The sequence below is a fragment of the Pseudopodoces humilis genome, chromosome 5 (assembly GCF_049639895.1).
Source record: "Pseudopodoces humilis isolate 2021_Gansu_Grassland_sample_001 chromosome 5, ASM4963989v1, whole genome shotgun sequence".
Lineage (NCBI taxonomy): Eukaryota > Metazoa > Chordata > Aves > Passeriformes > Paridae > Pseudopodoces > Pseudopodoces humilis.
This window is the reverse complement of record NC_142204.1, coordinates 63,958,232-63,983,942: the sequence shown is the minus strand read 5'-3', so window position 1 is coordinate 63,983,942 and position 25,711 is coordinate 63,958,232. Positions and strand designations below refer to the sequence as shown.

General features: G+C 36.8%; 1 protein-coding gene across 8 annotated transcripts in view; it reads left to right on the top strand.

Annotated features, from left to right (window-relative positions):
• The window catches only part of PCLO (piccolo presynaptic cytomatrix protein), a 328,066-nt gene that overhangs the window by 151,101 nt on the left and 151,254 nt on the right, over nucleotides 1-25,711 (top strand). For all 8 annotated transcript variants that reach the window (XM_088054917.1, XM_088054916.1, XM_088054918.1 and 5 more), the window contains exons 5-6: nucleotides 3,490-8,548; nucleotides 8,922-10,933. In XM_088054917.1, the coding sequence (XP_087911043.1) occupies nucleotides 3,490-8,548; nucleotides 8,922-10,933 (7,071 nt within the window). The remainder of the gene's footprint in view (nucleotides 1-3,489; nucleotides 8,549-8,921; nucleotides 10,934-25,711) is intronic.

Here is a 25,711-nt window from a genome sequence, read left to right as displayed (position 1 = left end):
TTACATTAGTTTTTAACATTAGTTAAAGAGGTTGTATTTGCTGTTTTTAAAGTCTTATCCAGACTGTAGCTTTTATAAGTCTCTTTCTTCCTCATTTCTCAAGAAGTTTCTCTCATCAATGTCTGTATTAGAGCTAAATTTGCCCAGTATTGAAAACACACAGTAGACAAACCCAGAGGAAATGCCATTGAAATACTCAGAAAAGCCCAGTAATTCTACATGTAACAAAATATTTCCTAATTTACAAGAAAAAAAAAAACAAAACTGTATTTTTTTAAATAGAAACACATTTTTTTTATTTTTAGAGAGTTGTGGAATATATATATGATCCTTATCAACATTGTTTCTGCAATATTTTGTTATTAATCTAAAAATATAAGGTTTATTATATGTTTCCAAGCTTAAAATGATGCTGTCTTTGTGGATGTGTGTGGATGTTTCTGCTGACACCACAGAAAATAAGTTAGCAGTTCTTTAAGAATAGATGTAGCTAGTGACAATATCCTAAATCTTTGATTACACAAAATAGGGAAAAAAAAAGCCCAGAAGCTTTTGTTTTAAGTATTGCTTATTGTAAGTTACATGCATATTGATCTCAAAACATGACATGCAGGATAATTTTTGCATGCACTGTGGTGCAGGCAATGATACAAATAAAAACATTAGAAAATATATTCATATTCTGGTAATTTTAAAAAGAAAGTTGGATTTTTCTCATCCCATTTTTTTCTAGTGAGAAACTAAGTCTGTCCTTATTATAGATTGTTTTCTTCTCCTTACTGTACAAGCAGCAGATTTTCTCATATTCAGTTTCCTGTGATTCATAGCAGTCATTTATGTCATACACTGAGGTTCAACACCAGGGCAGCAGCAATATTCCTTGCCATCTCCTCTGGTTTTGTCACAGTAGGTAATAGACTTTGGACTCAGCTGCAAGGAGAATGACTGAAGCTGTTCCATGGCCAGTTCTCTACCTTTTTCTGCACTTAACTGTTCAACTGATGCCTTCAGTCTCTGCTTTGTAATCGATGGTATCACAACATCTTGGAGAGCCAAGATCTGAGAGGTTCACTTTCAACAGATGGATGCATTCTGTCCATCAACTCCTGGGAAACCTTCTGAGCTTGAGCAATATTTGCATTTTTTAGTAACTCATCTACATTAATCGTAGTGAGTTTTGCTGAGTATGTCTTCATAAGTACGAACACACTGGTCATAAATGAAAAAGTAACAATCAAATGTCATAGGTGAAGCTTTAGTGAGGAGCATGTTATTTATAGAGGGAAAACTCACTTGGCTTTAGTGATATATATATATTTTTTAAGCATAGCAAAATAAATTTCCCTTAAACACTTTCCTTTTTAATAAAGGGAACAAAAATGTAATATAACATACAAAACCTGAAATTAATTATGCTTAATTGCTGACTTTCATTAAAGACCATACATAATTCTGTCCTTAAGGGCTGGTGAATATCCAAGAGTAGATTTTTCAGAGTATTGAGAGGTGTAGGCTTCAATTGGTGATGCCTTTGCAAAGCTGTTTTAAGTACTGCAGGTTTCTCATGTTTATATATTAATCACACCCTTATCATTCAAGAAGTCCTTAAAAATGTTTGTTTTCACATTGGATTTTTATTTGCAGTGGATTTTTCTGTGACATCAGATATTTAAATTTGCAATACTGGTTATAATGTTGGTAAGAAAAAATATAGTTTATATTCAGTGTAGCATCTGATTTTGCAGACAATATAATAAATCACTCCAGTGAATGATGATTAATTATTAAAATATTTATATATTACTGTAATAATAATATAAATACTTTAATAATATAAATATTAGTGTTTCAATGTAGGATTATGTTCAAAGTGATATGTCAAAAAGTAAGAACACATAACTTAAATGTAAATCACATCTAAAACCTGACTGGTTTTAAAAAGTAATAAGACTGACTATAAAAAATATTTGAATTTTGATATTTTGACCCTAAGTGTAACTTAATGTGAATAAACTTTGAAAATAGTTGTAGTTGATAGCAACTTAACATGAGTCTAAATTTAAACTATAATTAACATTCATGATAATTTTTCTAGTATATTTATTCCACGGTATTTTTAACTAATTTTCAAATAATCAGGTTACCAATGAAGTTGATAAATTAAACCTTTAAATAAACATTTTACTCTGCTTTGGAAATCACTGACTCAGATTAGCAAAGCTGGTAAATACTACCTATTTCTATTATTGAGAGTGCTAACAAAAATAGAAATCACATCATAATATGAAAATTGTGAGACTTTGCTTGTTCTCTGATTGCCAGGGGGTGTGGGGAAATTGTTCTCAAATTGCCAGTGGATCTGACACTTCCTAAAATTGTCAACCCAGAGTAGAGCTAAGGTGACCTGTATTTTGGAGAGTGAGCTGTATTTTAGCCGAACAATGAGGTACTTTCACTAAGTACAGAGCATTTCACAGCTGCGAGAAGCAGGAATGAAACTGGTGCAGAAATACTTGCTGTGGGATATTTTTAGTATTTTTTTATTTATGGAAGGAGATCAAGATGCTTGTCGGACAGAATGAGGTAGAAGGATATGGAAGATAGGATGACTAAGGGTGTTTAATTAGGGATGAGAAGGAAAACATTGGTTCTGATGCTCAGTCAGGAGTGCCTACCTTGTTTTCTTCCTTTAATCAATGGCTGACCATCATGCTTTCCTCCCTGTCATTACACTGCCCTACCAGCAGCTAGCTCATTCTGCAGTAGCAATTTACCAAGAAACGTCTTTTTTTATGAGGTACTCAAAAAAATATTTGTACAGGGCCCAATTGTAGGGGACATTCCAATATGTGGGGACATTCCAATATGTGGGGACATTCCAGATGTCAATAAATCATGTTTCAGTACTCTATGCATTCTGTTGCATATTGCAATGTGTAATACTTCAATCAACAAAATTAAACCATGAGTGCAAAATTTAAGAAGATTGACATATTTCTAGACAATTATAAAATGTTCAATGGGCAGAGAAAGGAGCAGACTCCAGAAATTCTGCAGACATTTGTCAAGCTATATTACTCTGTATCAAAAACCATGTAGGCAGTTTTGAAACATAGTAAATAAAATCTTCAAATAAATAAACCCTTGGGCAACCTGTCCCATGCATGTGTGGTGAAGTGGCAGGTTATCATTACTAAGTGTTCATAAAATAATTGCATTTTATATTGAAAAGTAGAAGTTCATCTTGAAACTAGTAAAATCAGTTGCCACTGTGGACAGCCATGCAAAGCCTAGTTAGAGTCAATGCAAAAAATCAAAATTCGAGGAACTTTTTTGTATTATTCTAATAGCTTTGAATAGCAAAATTAGTGTTCAGTCTACATCTGAGGCATGAATTCATCCTTTAGGAAAAAAAAAAATTAAATGCCAGGAGACATTAAGAATTTTTATATAAATATATACACACGCGTTATGTATTTATTTTTTTAGGAAAAGGAGGATGAAAAGTCAGACACATCAAGCTCTCAGCAACAGAAAAGTCCACAAGGTCTGAGTGACACCGGGTATTCTTCTGACGGGATATCAAGTTCACTTGGTGAAATTCCAAGTCATATCCCCACTGATGAAAAGGATTTACTCAAAGAATCTAATAAAAAAGAACCTGTTTCACAAGGAAGTCCACCAAGCCCCTCAGATCTAGCTAAATTGGAAAGTACTGTACTCTCAATTTTAGAAGCTCAGGCAAGCACTCTTTCTGATGAAAAATCTGAAAAAAGCAAAGAGCTTTCTGAAACATATGGCGAACAGACAAAGGATCAACTTAAAACAAAGCCTTTGCCCGTCACTCTGGAATCTTACAGTTCAGATGAGGAAGACTTAAAAGCTATCAAAGAAGGTGAAGGAATCATTGTAGAAGAGGGCAAAGGAACTGCTTCCTCCCGGGCAGACTACAAGGAAGAACATGAAGGAGATGACATATCAGCAAGGAGACAACAACGCTATGACTCTGTGGAAGACAGCAGTGAGAGTGAAAACTCACCTGTCCCGAGGAGAAAAAGAAGAACTAGTGTTGGTTCTTCAAGCAGTGATGAGTACAAACGAGATGACAGTCAGGGATCAGGTGATGAAGAAGACTTCATTAGAAAGCAGATTATAGAGATGAGTGCTGATGAAGATGCTTCAGGTTCTGAAGATGATGAATTCATTAGAAATCAACTCAAGGAGATCAGTGCAGCTGAAAGCCAAAGGAAAGAAGAAGTGAAAAGCAAAGCCAAAGGAACAGCTGGAAAACACAGAAGAATGGCACGGAAAAGTAGTGCAGGCTATGATGAGGATGCAGGAAGAAGACATTCATGGCACGATGATGATGATGAGACTTTTGATGAAAGCCCAGAGCCAAAATACAGGGAAAGTAAAAGTCAAGACAGTGAAGAACTTGCAGTATCTGGAGGAGGAGGTCTTCGACGTTTCAAAACAATAGAACTAAATAGTACAATAACAAACAAATATTCTGAAGTATCTGAACAACAGAAAGGTATTTTATATTTTGATGAGGAGCCTGAGCTAGAGATGGAGAGTCTTACAGATTCACCAGAAGATCGATCTAGAGGAGAAGGATCTTCAAGTTTACATGCTTCTAGTTTCACACCAGGTACATCTCCTACTTCAGTGTCATCACTTGACGAAGACAGTGACAGTAGCCCTAGTCACAAAAAACTGGGAGGAGAGAGCAAACAACAGCGCAAAGCAAGGCATCGAACACATGGTCCTCTTCTTCCCACTATTGAAGATTCTTCAGAAGAAGAAGAACTACGGGAAGAGGAAGAGCTGCTAAAGGAACAAGAAAAACAACGTGAATTAGAACAGCAACAAAGAAAAAGTTCTAGCAAAAAGTCTAAAAAGGACAAGGATGAACTCAGAGCCCAGAGAAGAAGGGAACGTCCAAAGACTCCACCAAGTAATCTTTCTCCCATTGAAGATGCATCTCCAACAGAAGAATTACGACAGGCTGCAGAAATGGAAGAGCTGCACAGATCTTCTTGTTCTGAATATTCACCCAGCATTGAGTCAGAACCTGAAGGTTTTGAAATCAGCCCAGAAAAAATAATAGAAGTGCAAAAAGTTTACAAATTGCCTACTGCTGTCTCTCTATACTCACCAACAGATGAACAATCAACTGGACTCCCAAAAGAAGAGAGTGGTCAAAAGACATTAAAAAGTGCTGAAGAGGTATATGAGGAGATGATGCATAAGTCCAAATCATTTCAAATGTCAAGCGAAAAAGATGAAGTATTTGAAAAAGAATCTTTATACGGTGGAATGCTAATAGAGGATTATATTTATGAATCTTTAGTAGAGGATAATTACAATGCAACTATTGATACTAATCTTGTTATGAGACAAGATGAGAGCAGTGAATATATACAACAGAGAGGAAAAGAGAAAAAACCAAGAGCTTCAGAACAGGTCTATGATGAACCAGAGAAAATTAGTGATCTAGAGAAAGACTACTATGGTGTTGAGACTTTACATACTATTGTGCCTCAAGAAGATATTGTTTCTAGTTCTTATATTATCCCAGAAAGTCATGAAATAGTTGTATTAGACAGCACAGTAACTTCCACCATTGAGGAAAAGCATTTGTTAGATGCAGAAGCTGCTTATGAAGAGCTTATGAAAAGACAGAAAATGCAGCTAACCCCTGGGTCAAGTCCAACACAGCCAGCTTCAGATTTAATTCCCACATCTGATACAAAGGGATCGGGTGGTGCAGAAATAGTGGATAGTACATCTTTAACATCAAGCACTACTTCAGCAATCTCAGATGTATCACCGGTCAGTAGCACACTTTCTATTCCAGATGTTAAAATAACACAGCATTTTACAGCAGAGGAAATTGAAGATGAATACTTAACAGATTATGCCAGAGAAATTCAAGAAATAATTTCTCATGAGACATCAATATTGACATACTCTGAGACATCAGAAGGTGCTGCATCAGTTTTACCTTCTGATACAGCTTCCTTAACATCATCTACATCTTCAGTTTGTACCACAGATAGTTCCTCACCTATAGATAGTGCAACCACAGGTTTTGTAGGTCCAGCAGATGGTGTAAGTAAACCAGCAGATTCTGAAGGTGTCAGGATAATAACACAGGTTCCCTTAACGTCTGCAAAAGAGTACTCTGAAGTGAGCATGCCTTATGAATCTATTGCCGGAGCCACAAAAAAACCAACTCTTGAATCAGATGCAGAGAGTGTGGAGAAAATGGCAGTTTGTTTGCCTGAAACTGTACCTTTAGTAGTGGCACCTACAGTTACAAAATCCAAGGAATATGCAGCTGATACCATAATCTTTGATACCTCCAAAGCAGAGAAGGAAGCAGCTAGAAAAGCTAAAAGTACAGTAGAGGCTGTCAGTGTCAAAATTCATCATGAAGAGCCACACAAAGAATTGGGTGTTGATATGACAAGGATTGATTTGACTAATGCTGCATCTGAGCAACCACCTATATGTATAACACCAATACCAGTTTCAGAGCCTGCATCAGAAACATCTGTACTCACTCACAGTGTTGTAAGTAAGACCAGCATGGTCTCTGTGCCTTCCTCAGCTCCTGCTGTTTCAGCCAAAGTATTCTCTCTTTTTAGAAGCTCTTCTTTGGATTCTTCTCCACATCCTTCTCCACCCCCACCTCCTCCTCCTCCACCACCACCTCCACCACCATTACCACCACCACCTATTTTACCCAAGCCAGCCATTTATCCCAAAAAGAAACCACAGATTAAGGCTCCAGCAGCAACAGCTCCTACAGTGGTACCTCCGGTCACAAGTGTTCCAACACTGGAGTCCATTGCTGTATTAAAGGATCATGTGGTACCTGTCACAAAAACATACACCCCAACACCACCTCCTGTACCACCCAAACCATCCTCCATTCCAGCAGGGCTTGTCTTCAGTCATAGGCCCCCTGAAGTAACTAAGCCTCCAATTGCTCCTAAACCAGCAGTTCCTCCGCTCCCAATAGCTGTTCATAAGCCAGCAGAAATACAGCCCAAACCAGTAAGCTTGTCATTGACTTCAAGTATGGTTCTGAATTTGGTATCCACAGCTGAATACAAAATACCATCTCCCACTTCCCCTCTGTCTCCACACTCTAACAAATCTTCACCAAGGTTGGCAAAACCCTCACAGGAAACCTATGTTGTCATCACATTGCCATCTGAGCCTGGGACTCCCACTGAAGCTATTACTAGCCAGGCTGTTACCAGCTGGCCTTTAGAAGAACCTTCTAAAGAACAGATTCCCCAACCTATGCAACCAGTTTTTACTACATCCATGAAAACGATGGATATTCAAAGTATGGCAGGTCAGAGTATGTATATTTCAGGTGCGCTGCAAGCTATTCCTGTGACAACACAATCAACTTTTGAAAAAATACCTACTTCAAAATCAGCAGTAGCAACAACAGACATTACCAAGACCACAGTGTCTGTGGTTAAGGGTCCAGTGCCTGGTTATGGTTTAGGTAGTGTTGCTATTACTATACCTCCAGAGCCACTACATATTGTAGATCAACCCAGATATAGAGAGAATGGAAGATTCCATCCTTTGGGTGATGTCATAGATCTTCGCACATTAACTAAGATGGACATTGAAATGAGGGACAGCTGTATGGATCTCTCTGCTGTTTCCATGGATGTAAGAAGGCAAATGCCAGCAAGTGACACAAGTGGACGGCCAGTAAGTACTGTCCAGCCATCCATAATAAATCTTAGCACTGCATGTGTTGCTGATACTTCTCTGCCTGTAGTCACTGAGACAGTAACTGTAATGACCTGCACTGCCACTGTGAGCTACACCACCAGCACAGACAGCCTTGTGGATCTGGGACATGCGATGACAACACCGCTTCAGCTAACAACATCCAAACATTTTGAGCCTGCATACAGAGTAACAGGCAGCCAGGCCTTCTCTGTAGGTAGAGATGAAGTGCCAATAAATTTATCACTAGGTACTTCAACACAGGCAGTGACATGGGCTGCTACAAAGCCTGTTACTGTGCCACCTGTTGGTGTTACAAATGGTTGGACTGATCTCTCCACTTCTCAGGAGCCAGCAGAGAGTGGAGCAGTTGACCTTAGCACTACAAAATCCCACAGAACAGTAGTAACAATGGATGACACATCTTCAGGTATCGTAACAACAGTAATTGAAGATGATGAAAAGCCTGTAGATCTGACTGCAGGGAGAAGAGCTGTCTGCTGTGATATGGTTTATAAATTGCCATTTGGTAGGAGCTGTACAGCACAGCAGCCTTCTACTACACTTCCTGAAGATCGCTTTGGCTACAGAGATGACCATTATCAGTATGATCGTTCAGGGTCATATGGCTATCGAGGAATTGGAGGTATGAAACCATCTATGTCTGACACAAATTTATCAGAAGCTGGACTATTTGCATACAGAAGCAAAAATAGCTTTGATTATCGAGTTGGGGCAACTGATACAGCAGTAGATCTTACTTCTGGAAGAGTAACTACAGGTCAGTATGACACAGCAGCAGATCTTTCTTTGAAATATAATTTTGATGTTCCTCACCTCATTTCAGGATAATTTGTTTATTGTTTTTCCCCTCTTTCTGTTGTTTTGTTTTCTTTTGGACAGTGTGACAAATTATTCCGGATTACACGTGTTTTTCATTTCTTCATTTTACGTATGTGTTTGCACAGAGGTGCCTGCATGTGCCTGCATGTTCAGAAATGCTGTTTCCTTCACATCTAAAGTAGATCATTAACCTGAAGATTTGCATGCAGTTTCCCCTTCCCATTTATTTCATCAAGATGGGATGACTTTCAGAATCCGAAAAACAGCATTCTTTTGTGGGACTGGACTGTAACTATGCCCTGTAATTTCAGGTGAGGTTATGGATTACTCAAGCAAGACTACAGGTCCATATCCAGAGACTCGGCAGATTTCTGGCCTTGGGCTCAGTACGCCACAGTATTCCCAAGCAAGAATGGTGTCATCTGTGGGTTCCCAGTTTGGCGTTGGAAGTGTTTTAAGGTCATCCAATGGTGTTGTTTATTCTTCAGTAGCAACTCCAATCCCATCCACATTTGCCATCACCACACAACCTGGTTCTATTTTCAGTACAAGTGTCAGAGATTTACCTACTCTCCAAACAATTGACTCAGTTCCCTCTTTATCAACTTTGCAACAGACTCAACCACTTCCAAGATCATATAGTTTCTTGACAACTGTGGCAGCTGAAAAAGATAAAGCAATTACTGCCGTTGGTATGGAGACAGGGCTGCCACCTCATTCTATAGAAACTATTACCACTGAGCCAACCAGCTTGATGCCTGCTTTAACTACGGCATCTGAAGTTTATACAGATGTAATTGATGATGAGGTTGCCCTTCTCATTGCCCCTGAAGAAGGCAAACAGCAGCAGCTTGATTTGGAGCGGGAACTTCTTGAGCTTGAGAAAATTAAGCAGCAGCGCTTTGCAGAAGAGCTGGAATGGGAACGTCAGGAAATTCAAAGATTTAGGGAACAAGAAAAGTTTATGGTGCAAAAAAAGCTTGAGGAGTTGCAATCCATGAAACATCATCTCTTATTTCAGCAGGAGGAGGAACGACAAGCTCAGTTTATGATGAGACAAGAGACATTAGCGCAGCAGCAATTGCAGCTTGAACAATTCCAACAACTCCAACAACAGCTCCACCAACAGTTAGAGGAGCAAAAACTTCGTCAAATATATCAGTATGGTTATGACCCTTCAGGAACTGGCTCACCACAAACTACCACAGATCAAACACTTTTGGAGGGACAGTATGCAAGCACAGAAAATGGCCAATTTTGGCCTACTGATGACACAACCACTACAGCTTCAGGAGTGCTGGGTATTGAAATTCCACAAAGTCAAGCATGGTATACAGTTCAGTCTGATGGCATTACCCAATATATACCCAGGTCTGGTATCCTAAGCTCAGTTTCAGAAATGTCTCTTAAGGATATTGATGTTCGAGAGGAGAAACAATTGAAAAAGAGAAGTTCTATGCCAAAGTTACGTGGTCCTTATGAAGAGTTTGAGGAGACCCTGGAAGAAGAGCCCCGGTGTTTCAAAAAAATAGTGGACAGTGGAGTGCAAACTGATGATGAAGATGGAGCAGACAGAGGTTACACCAACAGGAGGCGGAGATCTAAGAAGAGTGTTGATACAAGTGTTCAGACAGATGATGAAGATCAGGATGAATGGGATCTTTCCAGCAGATCCAGAAGGAAGCCTCGTGTAGGGAAATACAGCGAGAGCACCACTGAGGCAGACAAAGCTAAACCATTCTCCAAGGTATCTAGTATTGCAGTTCAGACAGTGGCAGAGATTTCTGTGCAAACAGAACCTGTAGGAACAATAAGAACACCTTCAATCAGGGCCCGATGGGATGCTAAGGTTGAAATCATAAAACATATTTCAGCTCCAGAAAAGACATATAAAGGAGAAAGTCTGGGATGTCAAACGGAGACAGCATCAGACACTCAAAGCCCCCAGTATCTGTCAGCTTCATCTCCTCAGAAAGATAAAAAACGTCCAACACCATTAGAGATAGGATACTCATCCCACCTTCGTCCAGACTCCACATTACAGGTAGTCCCTTCCCCTCCCAAATCCCCCAAAGTTCTCTATTCACCCATTTCACCTGTTTCACCAAGCAAAGTTATAGAGTCAGCATTTGTACCTTATGAGAAACCCATGACTGATGACATCAGCCCTCAGAAGATGCTGCATGCTGACATTGCCAAGGTTCCTCCATCAAGCCCAAAGGCAGCAAAGATGATGCAACGCTCTATGTCTGATCCTAAACCCCTGAGTCCCACAGCAGAAGACAGTTCCAGAGCTCAGTTTCAGTACACTGAGGGTTTTATGGTAAGAAGTATTTGCTTGCTTTTTTTTTTTTATAATATGCAATTCTACAGATATCAGTACAGCATGAGGACAGACACACTCATTTCCAATACGTGCGTATGTAGTCTTTTTGCACACATTGCTGAAAAGTCCAGAGGAATGTCTGCTGTCTAAAGCAATGGCTATTTCCTTCACTGCTTTGCCAGGAAACAGAGAAACCAATATTACAGTCCTACTAATATTCAGGAAGTAACACAACAAGTTCATTTTCCTAATTTGGATGGCACTTTATGTTTTATATGGCAATTCATTGCCAGTATTTGGCTTCCTGAAAATTCTTCAGAAAATTGAAACCATTTCCTTTCTAATCATACAACATCCAGCTCTTGTGCCACAGCCTGTAGTGCATTTACCTTGAAATTACTGCATGTGCCTTCTGAAAGACAGATAACACCAGATTTATAATTGCCTTACTTTGCTGTCCTTTTTGACCTTCATGAGGTTTCTTAGCCTTGTGTGATTCTGTGGATAATCTTGTGCCCCAGTGTGGACATCTTTTATCTTTCCCAGACCAGTCTCATATCAAAAATCCATTTTTAATTTGTTTGTTTTGGATAAGGAGGATTATCAGGAAGTTATGCAAGTTTTGAGGGCTGTTTCTTATAGGGGTCAGAAGAGGCTGACATCAGTAGGATCAAAATTTTCATTTCTGCAGTATTTCTTTTCCTTGAGAAGTAAGATTTCATATTTGGGAATTAGATTGATATTTATGAATTAAAGAAATAAGTCTTGGCAAAAAAGAAAATAGCTTTACAGTATGATATGTTCTTGGCTGTCCTTTTATCTGAGACCATTCACTTCTGTCAGTTGATGCGTCAGTATCTTTTCAGAACTCTGGAAGAGTTACCATTCAGAAATATTTAACTTTCATGTTCAGTTATCTGTGAATACAAGTGATTAGTACAGACTGGATAAAATAAAGAGGGTTTGTTCTCTCTGATAATTTGGCTGGCTTTCAAATGCAACATTGTCTTTGTTATACCCTCAAAGGCTCCCACTGTAAGTAGTTCCTGCAGCTCCACGTATTTGTGCAGTATTAAATGCTTTCCATGCTGTTACTGCTTGGAAAACAGTACTTGGAAGTTTGAAGGGAAAGCCATAGTTATGGCATTGGCACTCCATGTAAACATCTTTTGTTAATGAACGATAAGCACAGTGGGGGAAACTAGCATGAGCACTAAAATTTCATGTAGAGCTCTTGGTACAGCATCTTGAAGAACGTTGCTCATGGATTAATATATTAATATACTTAATATTGGAGTATAGGTATAATATTGTAAAATTTTATATAATTGTAAAAGTAAAGTAAACCCATTTCTGAGAACAAATTATTCAGTTCACTTGTTTCACAGATACATACATATATTTGATATAAATTGTATCCTTCTATGGATACAATAATATGTATCAACATACAATTATATGATATCCATGAATATGGATTTTGAATTCTATAAACAACTCCTTGTTTAAAGGTCTTTACAGTAGATTTTGAACACATACATTATTCTTTAATGAGACATGGAAACAAAGAGCTTTACACCATTGTTTCTTTTTGTACCAACAATTTTGCCTTGAACCCAAACAACAATGAAGCTGCTTGGTAAACTTCCTGTGACTATCATGGCTGACTTCAGCTTTGATGCTATGTTAAGCATTAAGGTTGTTATACTCTCTGATAGATTTTTGGTCATTATGTGTCTGAGGCTCAGTTAGCTTATGCTGGGATCAGGTATGTGAAGTTTAAAGGAGGAAAAGGAACATGGCCAAGAAGAAAAATATTTACAGTGATCCTGAAGAATGTAATCAACTGACTTCATCAGCATCTGGAAACAGGGGTATAAAATACTTTTGCAGTTTCTATATCTCAATTGCTCAGTCCAGTTATGAAGGACAGTTCTGTAGTACAAGACCTAAATTATCTAGTTTCCACAAGACTTATAGTATTCCCCTCAGCATGTCCATTTGTTTATACCATGGGCTTAGGGCTGTGTAGTCTTGAAGCACAGGAAAGACTGGACAGTGATTTCTTTCATACATTTTGTCTCGTTCAAAAGTTCTGTGAAAGCATACACAGTTTCATTGTTGGCAAAGTGTAAACCTTGTTGACATTTTTTCAACTCTACATCTTTGTTGCTAGAGCCACATGGTGTTGTTATACTGAAGTTTAAATATAGGATCACTTTTAGACTATCCTTTTAAGTGTGAAAGTAAGATGCTGCCTTTACTTTGAAATATTTTTGGCACAGGCTGTTTTTTATTCATTCTGTGTATGTACAGTACCCACAAAAACTAAAGTGTGTTAAATTTCTGTGTACACTTTTGTGGTTCCTGACTGTAGAGTTCCTAATTTCCTAGTTAAAAAAATTGAATGGAAAAAAAAAAAAAAAATAGAAAGGGAAAATAGAAAAAATAGAAGGGGACAGTTATGTCATTCAAAAGAGTGGAGTTCAGTACGGAAAAACTTATAAAACAGCTCACTCTGAGAAAGAGAATTTACTAGAGCTGAACATAAAAGAATAAAATGGAAATGAAAGATTGATCTTTCACTACCTTAAGGAAATGGAATGTGTATATGAATATTCTTTACATGGATGAATATCCCATCACTTTTTTATTAGTTCATGAATCAGGGTTATGTCTTTGTCTGCATTCATAAACACTGTAGGTGAAAAGGGTGCTTGTGTATTCATATATGATTCACAGGTGCTTTTTTCATGGCAATTGAGCAAAAAATTTGATCCTTACCCAATTGGTGGCACTAAAAGTGTAAGACTAAAATTGATCTCTTTCTGATATTTACAATGAAATGATAACCTGTTCTTCAGACAGCGCTTTTTCATCAATCATGCATTTCTTCCAATAGAATTATTTTTTTTTTTACATTTCAGGGAGAAATTATGGAGACTATAACTAAGATAATTAAATTATATCTCTATGTCTTAGAACTGTTGCTTGATATATAATTATTTTCTTTAATGCACCTTATAAAGAAAATTATTGCAGTGTTTTACCTAATCTAGTATAAATGAAAGGCTGAAAAGCAACCTCATAGCTAATCACATAATAAAAATATCCAGGTAACATTACTTTCAGTGGTGGCACATTTAATTTTCCAGCAACAAGCTGGGTGGTTGCTTTACAATTCCACTTGCTTGTCTGTCATATTTATTGTCTCTATGTGAACACTACAAATTATATAGATGGTGGATTCCTATTCATCCAAAGAAAAAGTATTGCTTGCCACTATGCCTGCTTTCGTAGTTCCTATGTGCTGTACATTACTAATACATATTAGTATGTAATAGCAATACCTATTAGAAATCAAGTATAGCTGAGTCAAGAAAATATTAGGAATTGTGTCTTGTCATCACCAAAAAAAGTTGTGAAAGCCACTCATTGGAATTGGCATTTTGCAAAGATTCCCAGTTTTGCTGTTTTGTGAGCTTTGTGTCTCTTGCACTCCCTGGGGCAGTGAGCTCCCCAGCACTGATTTTATTTGACTTTTGAGCAGTCCAGCATGATATGGTTCAATAGAGTGAATAGCCATAGGAGTGGTTTCCATGAGAGCACCAGGAACTATTCAATAGAATCTGGAAGTGAAGATTCCAATTCATCCTTTCAGCAGCAACAAAAAAAATTGTGAGTACCTGTCTAACATAATAAAGAAGCAGCTTTACACCAGTGCGCTACAGAATCAAGTCATGTGCCAGTCACAGTCATCTTTGGCACTTGTACAGATTGCATATGTGTAATCAAAGATGGGAGTTTTCTTTCTTTTGCCTTTGGATGCAGAGTGTCTGTTCAGCTAAACTGAGGCAAATTGCAGAAGATCTTGCACATGACCTGTCACACAAATAAAACATCTACAGCTAAGCAATGCGTAGACTCAGCAGAAATATTTGTGTTCATGAAACTAATGCAAAGACACATCTGTCAACAGCCTGTCAGCTTTAGGGTACAAACTGTACATTTCAGCTTTAGCACTTAGAGTAAATCCTATCAATATGTTTATTAAGAGGGACTTTTCTTGACATTTTTATCTGGTGTGATTTACCATACTTGTGAGGGGAAAATAAATCAAGTGTTCATAATATAGTAAAAAAAAAAGTAACTATTTAAAGGACAATCCCCCCAAATATGTCTTTATTTACACAAGAAATGCAAGATTTCTTCTATTATATCAGGAGCAGAACTATACTGATTTTAAGAGTGGAGTTTCTTTTAGATGGCTTTATTAACACATTAATGTATATCATCTTGTGTGGCATTCTGAAACTTTGAAGTCTAAAACTAGAAGGTAAAGACTTCATGATTCCACAGTATCACAGATGATGTGCGTTGGAAGGGACTTTAAAATTCATCTAGTTCCAACTTCCTCTGCTACCAGGGACACCTTCCACTACACCAGGTTGCTCCAATCCCCATCCCACCTGGCCTTAAATATTTCTAGGGACATGGGGCATCCACAAGTGACCTTTACAGCGTCAGACATGCTGTACATCTGAGCACTGAAAAGGGAAAACAAGGTAATTGTTCCCAGTAGGATTAAGACCTTCCATCTATCATATCCATGATGTTTTGCTTATTTATTCAGGACTAAGCTGATCACCAGACTTGTAGTTCAGCAAGAAGCATTCTCCCTGGATAATGAATAGACAGAAAAAGGTAGGGATAATTACCCTGTTTAAAGGTGGATATTTCTGTTTGCTGAGGCTCCTCAGAAGCAGGGAGTAGGTTCATTTCTTAGTGTCATGGCAGAATGTCAGGTAACATAATTCTTCTACTGTTGAAGCAGAAGACATAGGTATTTCCCTTAGTTTCTTGTTATCTGTACTTAATTCCAGGTAAAAGGACTTGGTACTTTGTTATATTTTTTTTAGTTACTGTAAAATATCCAGAAGTGATTTTTGGTCTGACACATATGTGGTCACATTGTTGTACTGCAAAAGGCTTAATTCAATGACTTTAATTTTCCATTTTAGTTCTATGATTCAGCCCAGAAAAAGGGAATAACATTTTGATTTGTGTAAAAACGATACTTCCATGTAAAGGAGGAATTACCTTCTGCGGAAACAGAAGGTAATTTGGGTTTCAGTACAGATGGGTGTTGAGTGAGGAACCATCTTTAGTAGTATCTAAATTTAAGTGCAAAGATTTTTTCTTAGCTTTGCTTCTAAGCGACATTACTGGGCTGTGGTTTAATGAAAATTCTCCGGACACTGGTGGCAACTAGTCCTTCCTTTTGAGCATGCATAAACCAGTCTTAAAGAATGATCTGGGAGAAGTCTGATTTGCATAATTCACATGGCTTTCATGCAGTTTGTGAACTGCACATGCAGGAATGTCTGACAGTGTGTTAATACACTTAGCAACAGGCTAAGTCACTAGGCCTGAATAATGCTGGTTCATTGCTTATGGATGGGAAATCTTATCTTGAGACTGAATTCAGGCCAGCAATCCAGAGGTGTAGATGTTTCCCACCAATTTCCTTTTGTACTTGACTATTGTCACATGCTTTTTTTGTGTGCTTCAAACAAATTCGCTGGGAACTGAGTTACAATGACAATCTCTGTCACACTTAGAAACAATTCTCAACAATCTTATCTCTGGGTAAATAATAAAATAAGCCTTATCTATCTTTTCCTTTAACCATGTGGTTTTAGCTAGATTTAAGATTATTTTTTCCACCAGTGGTCTGAATTATTTACAATTTAGAGTCCCATTAACATTTCAAGCTACTGTTTCCTCTGAAGTATTTGAAATCCTTTGGAATAACATTCATGGGACTCAAGTGGGGCATCTTTTTTTCCATCTGTCAGGTCTTCCAAAGAGACAGAATATCCCACATTTGGGCAAGATGTCATGTTAACATTATTTTCTAAAGCACATTTAACTGGGTCAGTCTTTTCTGGCTGATACTTTTGTATTCATTGCTTTCACACCTTCTCTATTCAACCAAGGGACATTCATGCATAATAGAAAGTTATTGTAGTGTTCAGTCTTTTTCCTTAAAAATTTTTATAAAGCATGAGATTCATGGCAAAGTTGAGAAAGAGCCTTGGTTTTATGTCACTTGGGCCTTTTCTATCCTGCTTTCAGTTCATCCATCTTTCTCCCTAGCCAGCTCTTATGTAGACAAGAAAACCATCCCTGGCCACAAATCCCATCCCCCAGTCTTCTATCTTCCATAAAGACAAAGAAGAACAGAGGTGCAATAATACCTCTTCCACTGTATGGTTGACTTGAGTACTGTGGTTATCTGTTTTAATAATAATACTTGGAATATTTGGTGTGGAAATAGGTGAATATTATGCTCCTTGTTTTAAATTATTAAATACAGGGTATAAATTTTATACAGTGGAGCAGGCACAGAAGAAAGACAGAGGGACATGTACCTTTGAGCAAATTTTGGTCTACTTCAGCTCTGTTTTGCTTCAGATCTTCATCTCCTCTCAAGCCACAGATTACTGTAGTTAGTATGAATAAGAGGGTAAAAGTTCTACCACCGTAATTGTCTGACTGAAATAAAAAGAGTATTTCTTTCACATGTTCTCCTGATAATTCTGGCTTCCTGCATTTTATTCTGTCTACAGTTTTATGAGCATCCTTGACTGAAGCTCTGAAAGCAATACTGATAAAATAAATGTACATTCTCCAAAAGGAGCAGAAGAACAATGTCTGTAAAATCTTTGTTAGAAAGAAAGTGCTGTCTGTGCTTTATTAACAAGTTGTTTGGTGCAGTAAAAGCTGAACAATAAATCAAATTAGCTGATGTAAATTATCTGCTGTACTCTCCAAAAGGAGACAGTCATTGGTTTGGACTGGTATTCCCAACTGGGATTTGAGTCTGTTTGGATTACAATTAGGACAGAGCTTCCTACTGAGTTTTCTTCTGAAGAAGGCTAATTTTTTTATAATAATTCCTAACTTATTTTTAGCATATATGATACTAGAAATTTCAAAAATCTACATTATTTCCTTAGGAAAAATATGAAAAATATTTGCTGAGTTAGATATACTCCATATAATCACCCAAAAAAATAAAAATAACAAAAGGATTACATGAAGATAGTCCAGTAATCTTTGAGCTAGATGTGCTTGTGTTTGTAATATTCTTCACAGCATTATAAGCTTCATAAATTTTATACTAGATCTCTGAACATTTGCTTCTTATCTGTAAAAATACTGGCTAGACCAGATCCATTTGTGCTATCAGTGTTTCAAAATGCACTGTGTGCTAATAGCATCTAACAGTTTTTTGTTTCTTTCTTTCTTTCTTTCTTAGTTTTTAAATTAATAAGACTTGCCTAATTTAGAACTAACTTTACTTTGGGTCTGATCCTCAAAATCCCTCTAGTCAAGTATTGCTTCTCTGAGACAGTGATTTCATATTAAAAATAATTTGTAAAGATCGACATATGGTTTTGCATATTATTGCTGCAAGATTAAATTTCATTATTAAATACTAAGAAAAATAGTCCCTTCTGCTGCATTTCTTTACATTCTTACTCCAGCACAACATTATAGCTAAGTTATTTTTTTTATCAATGGTGATTTTAAGTGGAAGTTTTCTTTCCATCTGCCAGCTGGAAAGTGAATATCTTAAGTCAATATGGTCACTGTCAAACGGGAAAGCAGTTTTAAGTGTATCAAACAGGAGCTTGTCCTAGGCTTTACTCTTTAATAATTCACTTGTAATTTAAAGCATGAAGAAATTACTCAAATAGCATTTTTAGATTGATATAGGAAAGATAATTACTGTGGATAGCAGAATTGCAATTTAGAGTGATGTTCCAAAATTTCAGTAATGATACAGGTACCGAAGGAAAAAACCAAAACAAAACAGGAATATTGCTGATTAGGCAATACCGGTAGTGAAAATGGTCCAGTGTAGAAGCAAATGTTCAGACTTCATATGACTTAAAAATATCAAGTGCTTCCATGAAAGGTAGTGGTGTTCTTGGGAAATACTGACAACTGGTGCCTGTGCAGGATTCATGTTGCAGTTCTACCCTGCTCAGTGGCTGGTGAGACTTCAGCTTTAATACTAAATGCAGGTTAGCTCAGCACCACTGAAGAGTTAGAGGATGGGATGGTTCAAAGTTGGGCATAAATATTTAGACAATGTTAGTTAGATGTCTGAAGGATTTGGCTGTGTTGATCTAGAAAGACCAAAAATGAACAAGATAAGATTTCACTGTGTTAACCGTTATGTTAAATAGGAAAAATATTAACCACTCTACACATCCAGTAGGGGCACAGGATGGGCTATCTCAATCTGTGGCCTGGGATATTTAGTAGATATGAACTTTGTAACTGCAATAGCACAGATGCCTTAGAACTGACATATTTTAGTGAAACTGTGTTACATCTGAATATTTGGAATATCATAAAGGGGTAGATAGCTTACATGACTGTTTTCCTTTCCAAGACAACGGTATCTTGAGCACTATGGGTAACAGAATTATGTCTAAAAATTAAATTCTAAAATTAAAAACAACTTTCTTTAGTATTCATGGCTCTTCTTACACAGTATCACACACATCTTTGCTGTTAATTTGTATTAGTGTAGCATTTGCCACAGAGTGCTGAGTAAACGAACCACTCAGATATGGCCCTTTCTATAATACAAGTGTCTGCAGTGATGCAGTCCTCATTTAAAAGATGGGAAGCTGAGACAGACATAATCAAATAGCCTAAATGTCCCCATTTTATTCCTTCTATCTCTTAGCTGAAGTGGAATTTACTCCCTATTTTACTTTTCTCTTTCCATTTCTCTTCTGAAGTCCGGAAGTCTGTTGTCTTCCTTGGCTGACACAACCACATACCTAGCTAAGGTATGAAGGATTGGAATAACATGTTTAACATTAGATATTGGTGGTGAAAAATCCTACCTGATCTGGTCACTGTATATTCATGTTATAATCTGCAGGCAGAAATATTCCAAGGGAACAGTAGTTAATCCACTTATTTTAGGTTTTACTTTAGAATGAAATCAATCCCCTCATTTCTCAAATGACTACAGTAAAAGTTCTAGATTACTGAGACTGCTTTTGGTGCCATAGGCACTCAAGAAGCCTGTCTTCTGAGTCTTCTGTGTTCCTATTTCCTGTGTTTTTTCTCTCAAAACAGTGAATTTCTTAATTATGTTCTAGTTTATTTTTATCAATTCTGCACAGAAATGTTACGATTCCGTTAAAATTAGGTTTACAAATGATTTTCTACATTCTAAAGCTCAATTAAAGAAAAATAATAAAAAAATATTAATTTAAAATAACTTTCATATAATTCACTGAAATATCATTATAAAAAGTCTTTCAACTATTTTCTTCAGCATGCTTTTAAGATGAATGGCTGCTGACAAATGGGCATTATAGTGGAGACAAATTTTATTTACAGGACAAGGTTGGCTCTGCTGACACCAGTACAGAATTTCAGAAGCTATCCTGTCAACAGTTCTCAAAGCCCACTTGGAGAGAGCAAATTTTTCATTTGTGGTTATCTTCTCAGTTCAATTTCTCAAAATAATTTTCAGGTTTTTTTACCAAGAAGGAGCTGAACTCTGGTAAAAAAGGTGATTTACATACTGAAATGTTCAGCTCAGGGAGTGGAATCCATAATGGCATGGTAAGTGCTTTCAGTCCCTGCATTTTAAATGAAGATATGAGAGAGGAATTAACAGTATCCATGTTGGCTAGTGCTGCACTGCCTAAGTCATCTCTTTAGAAACTCCAAATACAGAGGTAAGTCTGTCACAAGACATGGCTTAGACATCTCTGTGAAATTTTGATGCAGAGCCTGAAATTTCTCCCTTGGTGTGAGACTGCAGAGGAAGCCTGCCTTTTGGCTTTCCTTCAGAACTTCATGAATTTTCTACATCGTGAATTCGGGTCTTAGTTCAATTTCTGTTCACATTCTCCATCTGTCTGTATCTTCCCTCTAATCTCCTTGCTACTTCTGTTCCCCAGCTGGTCTTTCTTTGACACTCTCTCTCATCCAATCTAAGTGGTTCCTATCAAAATACAGCTTTGATTATCTCACCTTACTCACTTTGCAAGCTGTTTGCTGATGTCAAATCCAGCTCAAGCATCCAATGTGCTGGTGCTCTTACACTGCCTGGCAAGCCTTTTCCCTGGGGCGTTATGGCCAGGCAGGCTAAATGGGCCAGCCATTAACTAAGAGTGAAGGCAGGGTTTGAAATTTAATAACTAGTATGGAGGAAGGTCTGAAGGAGGATTATATGCTGAGGATTTCTTTAGTGTGTGTGTGGGATGAGTTTAACAGGTTTGATTTCTCAAATATGGATAACTCCTTGACTTAGACAGTCAGCAGTTGCCAGAGGTGAAAAGATAGTCAGGAAGGGTGATAGATGGAGTGAATCAGATTGAGAGTTACCCACCTAAAGTTTAAGTTTAATGCAGTTTATTTAATGGAAGAATATTTCAAGACTGAGTCTTTTTTTTATCAGCTGCTATATAGCATTAGTAAAATATGATGACATAAGACTCAGGAAGTCATAAGTTTTGGAGGTAATATTTACTTAATTCATTTCTGGAATGCATTTTCTGTAATCTCCTTTGCAGCTGTGTTTTTGGTGTATATATGATGTAAGTGAGCAACAGTGAAATAAAATCATGCTTCTTGTCTGAGTTGATGTTAGAAACAATTACTGTCTTTTTTTTAGAAATGTTACTGTCTGGGTTAATCACTTACATCATATTGATGTTCCTTTTATGATTCCTAAGTTGTAACCAGCAGTAGAAATATTGTGGTCTTCTAGGAAGAATGGAATGGAATAAATGAGTTTGTCCTTTGCCCATTTGATCAGGCACAGTGTAATATAGAGAATTTTATTCTAATGCCTTTAGATATTTCTTCAGGCAGTAAAAGTGATTCTTGTGACAGTGGTAGTGTAGGCTGCTCTGAGTACTTATGTTCTTACAGCCTGTTTGAGCATTGCTTGTCTGAGGAATGATAACCTAGGAAGAGGAACACATGTTATCTCTTTTCTTCCTGTTTCTTCATCATTTGGCCCAAAAACTCATGATGGAAAACAAGAAGTTTTGACAGTGTTAGAGAAGTAGCATTTTTACCATATGTGTGCAGGCACACACATAGGCACACATACGTATGTGTCAAAAAACAAATGGCTTTGCTGGAGGGTATTTTTATCTCAGACACTGCAGTTATGGAACATCAAAACTTTAATTTAATTAAAATATATGCTGAACTCCCTAATCTTTCACTCCTTATGCAGCATTGTAGGAGTATCTCCATCAAGATGTTGGTGTCTGTATAATATTTTGAAAACATTTCCTATCTAAACTCCTTAGTCATCACAGATCACCAAAAAATCAGGTTGGAAAGGTGCTTTGAAGGTCATACAGTCCCACCTTGACCTCAAAGCTAGGCTAATTTCTAAGTTAGAGCAGATGTCTACAGGTCTTGTCAAGATGAATTTTGAAAATCTCTAAGGATGGAGATTTTATTGTCCCTCTCTGCATTCTGTTCTGAGAATTCACTGCTCTCATGTCAAAGAGTGCTTCACTTCCCTTGTGCAACTTGTGCCTTTTGTCCTTTGTGGTGCATCCCTTAGAAGAGTCTGTCTACTCAGTACTGCCACATTTTAGACTTGAAGACACAATTAGGTGTTTTTTTCAAGCTCAGTTCCCTTAACCTCTCTTCTTTGAACAGACACTCCACCTCAAGCTCTGACCATCTTACTGGACCTACACTGGGATCTCTAAATGACATTTTTAATGGTTTGTGTGGATATAAAACAGGGTAGGAAGAGATGGGAAACTTGCCCATCTGAGTCTTCTCTTCCAGTTTACATTGTTGTTCTCATTATCTGGAGTGCAGACACACTTGAACTTCTGTGCTGCTTCACTTCAGAAACAAATTACATTTCCTAAAACATTTCCTATGCAGCTTTATAAAGAAATACCCAGTACAGTTCAGGAAACACTAGTCTATGACCCCCATTAAGCTCTCAAGCCCTGTAATTATGTTAGAAGAATTTGGGAAACTGCTGGGTTTGAGGTTTTGGGTCGTCGGGGGATTTTTTTCTGCTAGAATTTTCTTCCATTTTTCTAGATTTTTTTTTTATACATTTAAGTTTTAAGAAACCATCATTTCGTAAAAGAAAAGCTGGTATTTTGGGTGCCTGTAGTTCATAGGTGATATATACATTCTAAGACACCAATACATCTATGTCTGTCATCATTATACATAGCAAGTAATTTATAAATGTATTCTAGATTTTTAACTCATAGATTAGAAAATGTCTCTTTCCTTTCCATGTTATGGGTAACTAGATTTGAAAAAAGATTCCCCAAAATCCAGTGATAGTATTCAGTAAAACCCCTCTCTGAAATACTTCTTCAGAAAATATGGCATAAAAACATGTATGTGTTTTATACAAATATAAGCTACAATTGAAGGATAAGTGATGTAACACTATCAAACATAAGTCACATAATGTTTTACAACATTACCTGGTGTAATGTAAGTTACATCAGAATCCCAAATCCCAGTTGGCACTCATTAATATGATTTTATTTGGAAGTTCTTAAACATGAGTTTCACTGTCTTAATGTTTTAATATTTTGCTCTATTTGGGAAGATGAAAAAAAATGTTTACCACATTACTGCTGAACCCTTTGTGATTTATTATGATGAATCTAATGTGATGTTCAGATCTGAGTATTCCCATTGACTTTTGAAAGCATGGAGGCTTGTGCTTGTATTGTAGAATCAGGAATCTGATGGCTCATGTAAAATTCTCTGAAGTTAATAATATACTCTGTTAATTCAGTCAGCTGCACATCATGCCTTGAGAAAATTAATTTTTTTTCTTTGACTTGATAATTCCACTATTTCAAATATGAGGAACTTTTTGCACTTTCTTTAAAACAATTTTTAGTTCTGTTTATTATAAAAAATGGAACCCCTAACTTGAGAGAATGTGGGGAGCAGGGGGGAAGGCTATTCATTTAAATGATTGAAATATTACTACTGGAAATTTTCTAGTAGAAAATAACATTTAAATCTGAATTTTATATTGAAGAAGTTTAAAGCTTGCACTGGAAGAAAGAGAGGAGTTTTGTATGGTAGAGAAAAAAATACTGTGATTTTTTTTTTTAGCTTTAGTTTTAGTGATTTTTTTATGGAGAGAAAGGAAAAAGAAAAGGACCTCATCATTTTCAAGCTGAAAAAATAGATAGTGATTCTCTTCAAATACATTTTTTCCTATCTCATTTAAAAGAAAAAAACCAACAAAAATTAGCACAATCAAAACAATACCCCACAAAAAACAAAACCAGGCAACCATAGGTTGTTTTTTCCTCTACTACCCATTCCTACTGGACATATTTTAAAAACAACAACAACAACAAAAGCTTTTATTAATGGAGAAGGATTTTCTGTCTGACTACTTCTGGAAGTATAGACAATACAGTCAATAAAGTAAATGGTGGAATGGGGAAAGTGACAGACAGTGATAATCAGCTCCATTTGCTTCAGAGCCCAGGAGGAGTTCGATACACAGAAAAGTTCTGAACGTGTTCATTGAGCTGGAGATATCAATAGAGTAACTGAAACTCTAAAAGTCTCATTTTTGCATCAAATTTTTGATTCTGTTTTTATTTTAGTATTTTTTTGATGTGTATCTTAATCATGTTGATATATTACACATACAAATTAGTAATAAATTAAGAATTAAAGTGAATCAAAAATGGTGTCCTGCTCACAATAGGTAGAAATTTCAAATAAAGTATGTTTTAGCTTCATTGCCCTAAACATTTTCTAATTATGCAATGGGGAGAAACATGTAAATGCTTTCAAATATTTCTGTGTATTTCTGATGCATATTTCTGAATGTCTGTCATCAGTTGTGAGTTTTCTGCTGAAGGTATAGGATTGCTAATAATTAATATTAAACTTCAAAGCATTTTTAAAAAAGCATGCTACAAATACTTTTCTTGCAGTTCAGAATATTCAACTTTTAAACACAGTTTGGAAATCTAGTGGCCAATTGAGTATAAGCAAAATGAAATTTGTGCTTTTTAATTTCTCCTCAACTGGTTTTACAGAAGGAAGAATAGACTTAAAAACCAGTTGAAGGTTTTCTAGTGTTTTGGTTTTTCACATGCAGTTCAACAACTAGAAATCAATTTCATGATGATAGAATCTGCAACACAATTTCAGATCAAAATCCATCTAATTCAGCCTTTCCTGCATGACATTGACTAAGTCACGTATTTTCAGTAAAAAATGAGATTGTCAACTGATGCAAAGTGCTTTAATGTTTTCCAGAAAGAGAGCAGAGCAGATAAAGAAAAATGTTTCTTCATTAATTCAGTACTTGGTGTATATGTATAAAATGATGTTCAAACGACACAGTAAGGAATTTCACACTATCTCACAGAGCTCCTAGATGATGCATTCTGAGGTAAATGCCATCAGTGCCTCGCCATTCGAGATAATCTTCATCACTATTCAGCAGCCTGGTTCCTGGCTGCTATAAGTACAGCAAGGTACTAGAATTATTGCTGTGCTTTCAGAAGAGGAATCTAAAAAAATTCAATTATTTCATATTTCCTGATGTAACACAAACAGCTGGTGCTGTAAGTTTTATGAGTTCTGTAATGTTTATAGAAAGGTTCTTTTGCTTATAGTCTTATCAAATATCTATGACCATAAATACTGTCATCAGAAAATGAAGTAAAACCATAT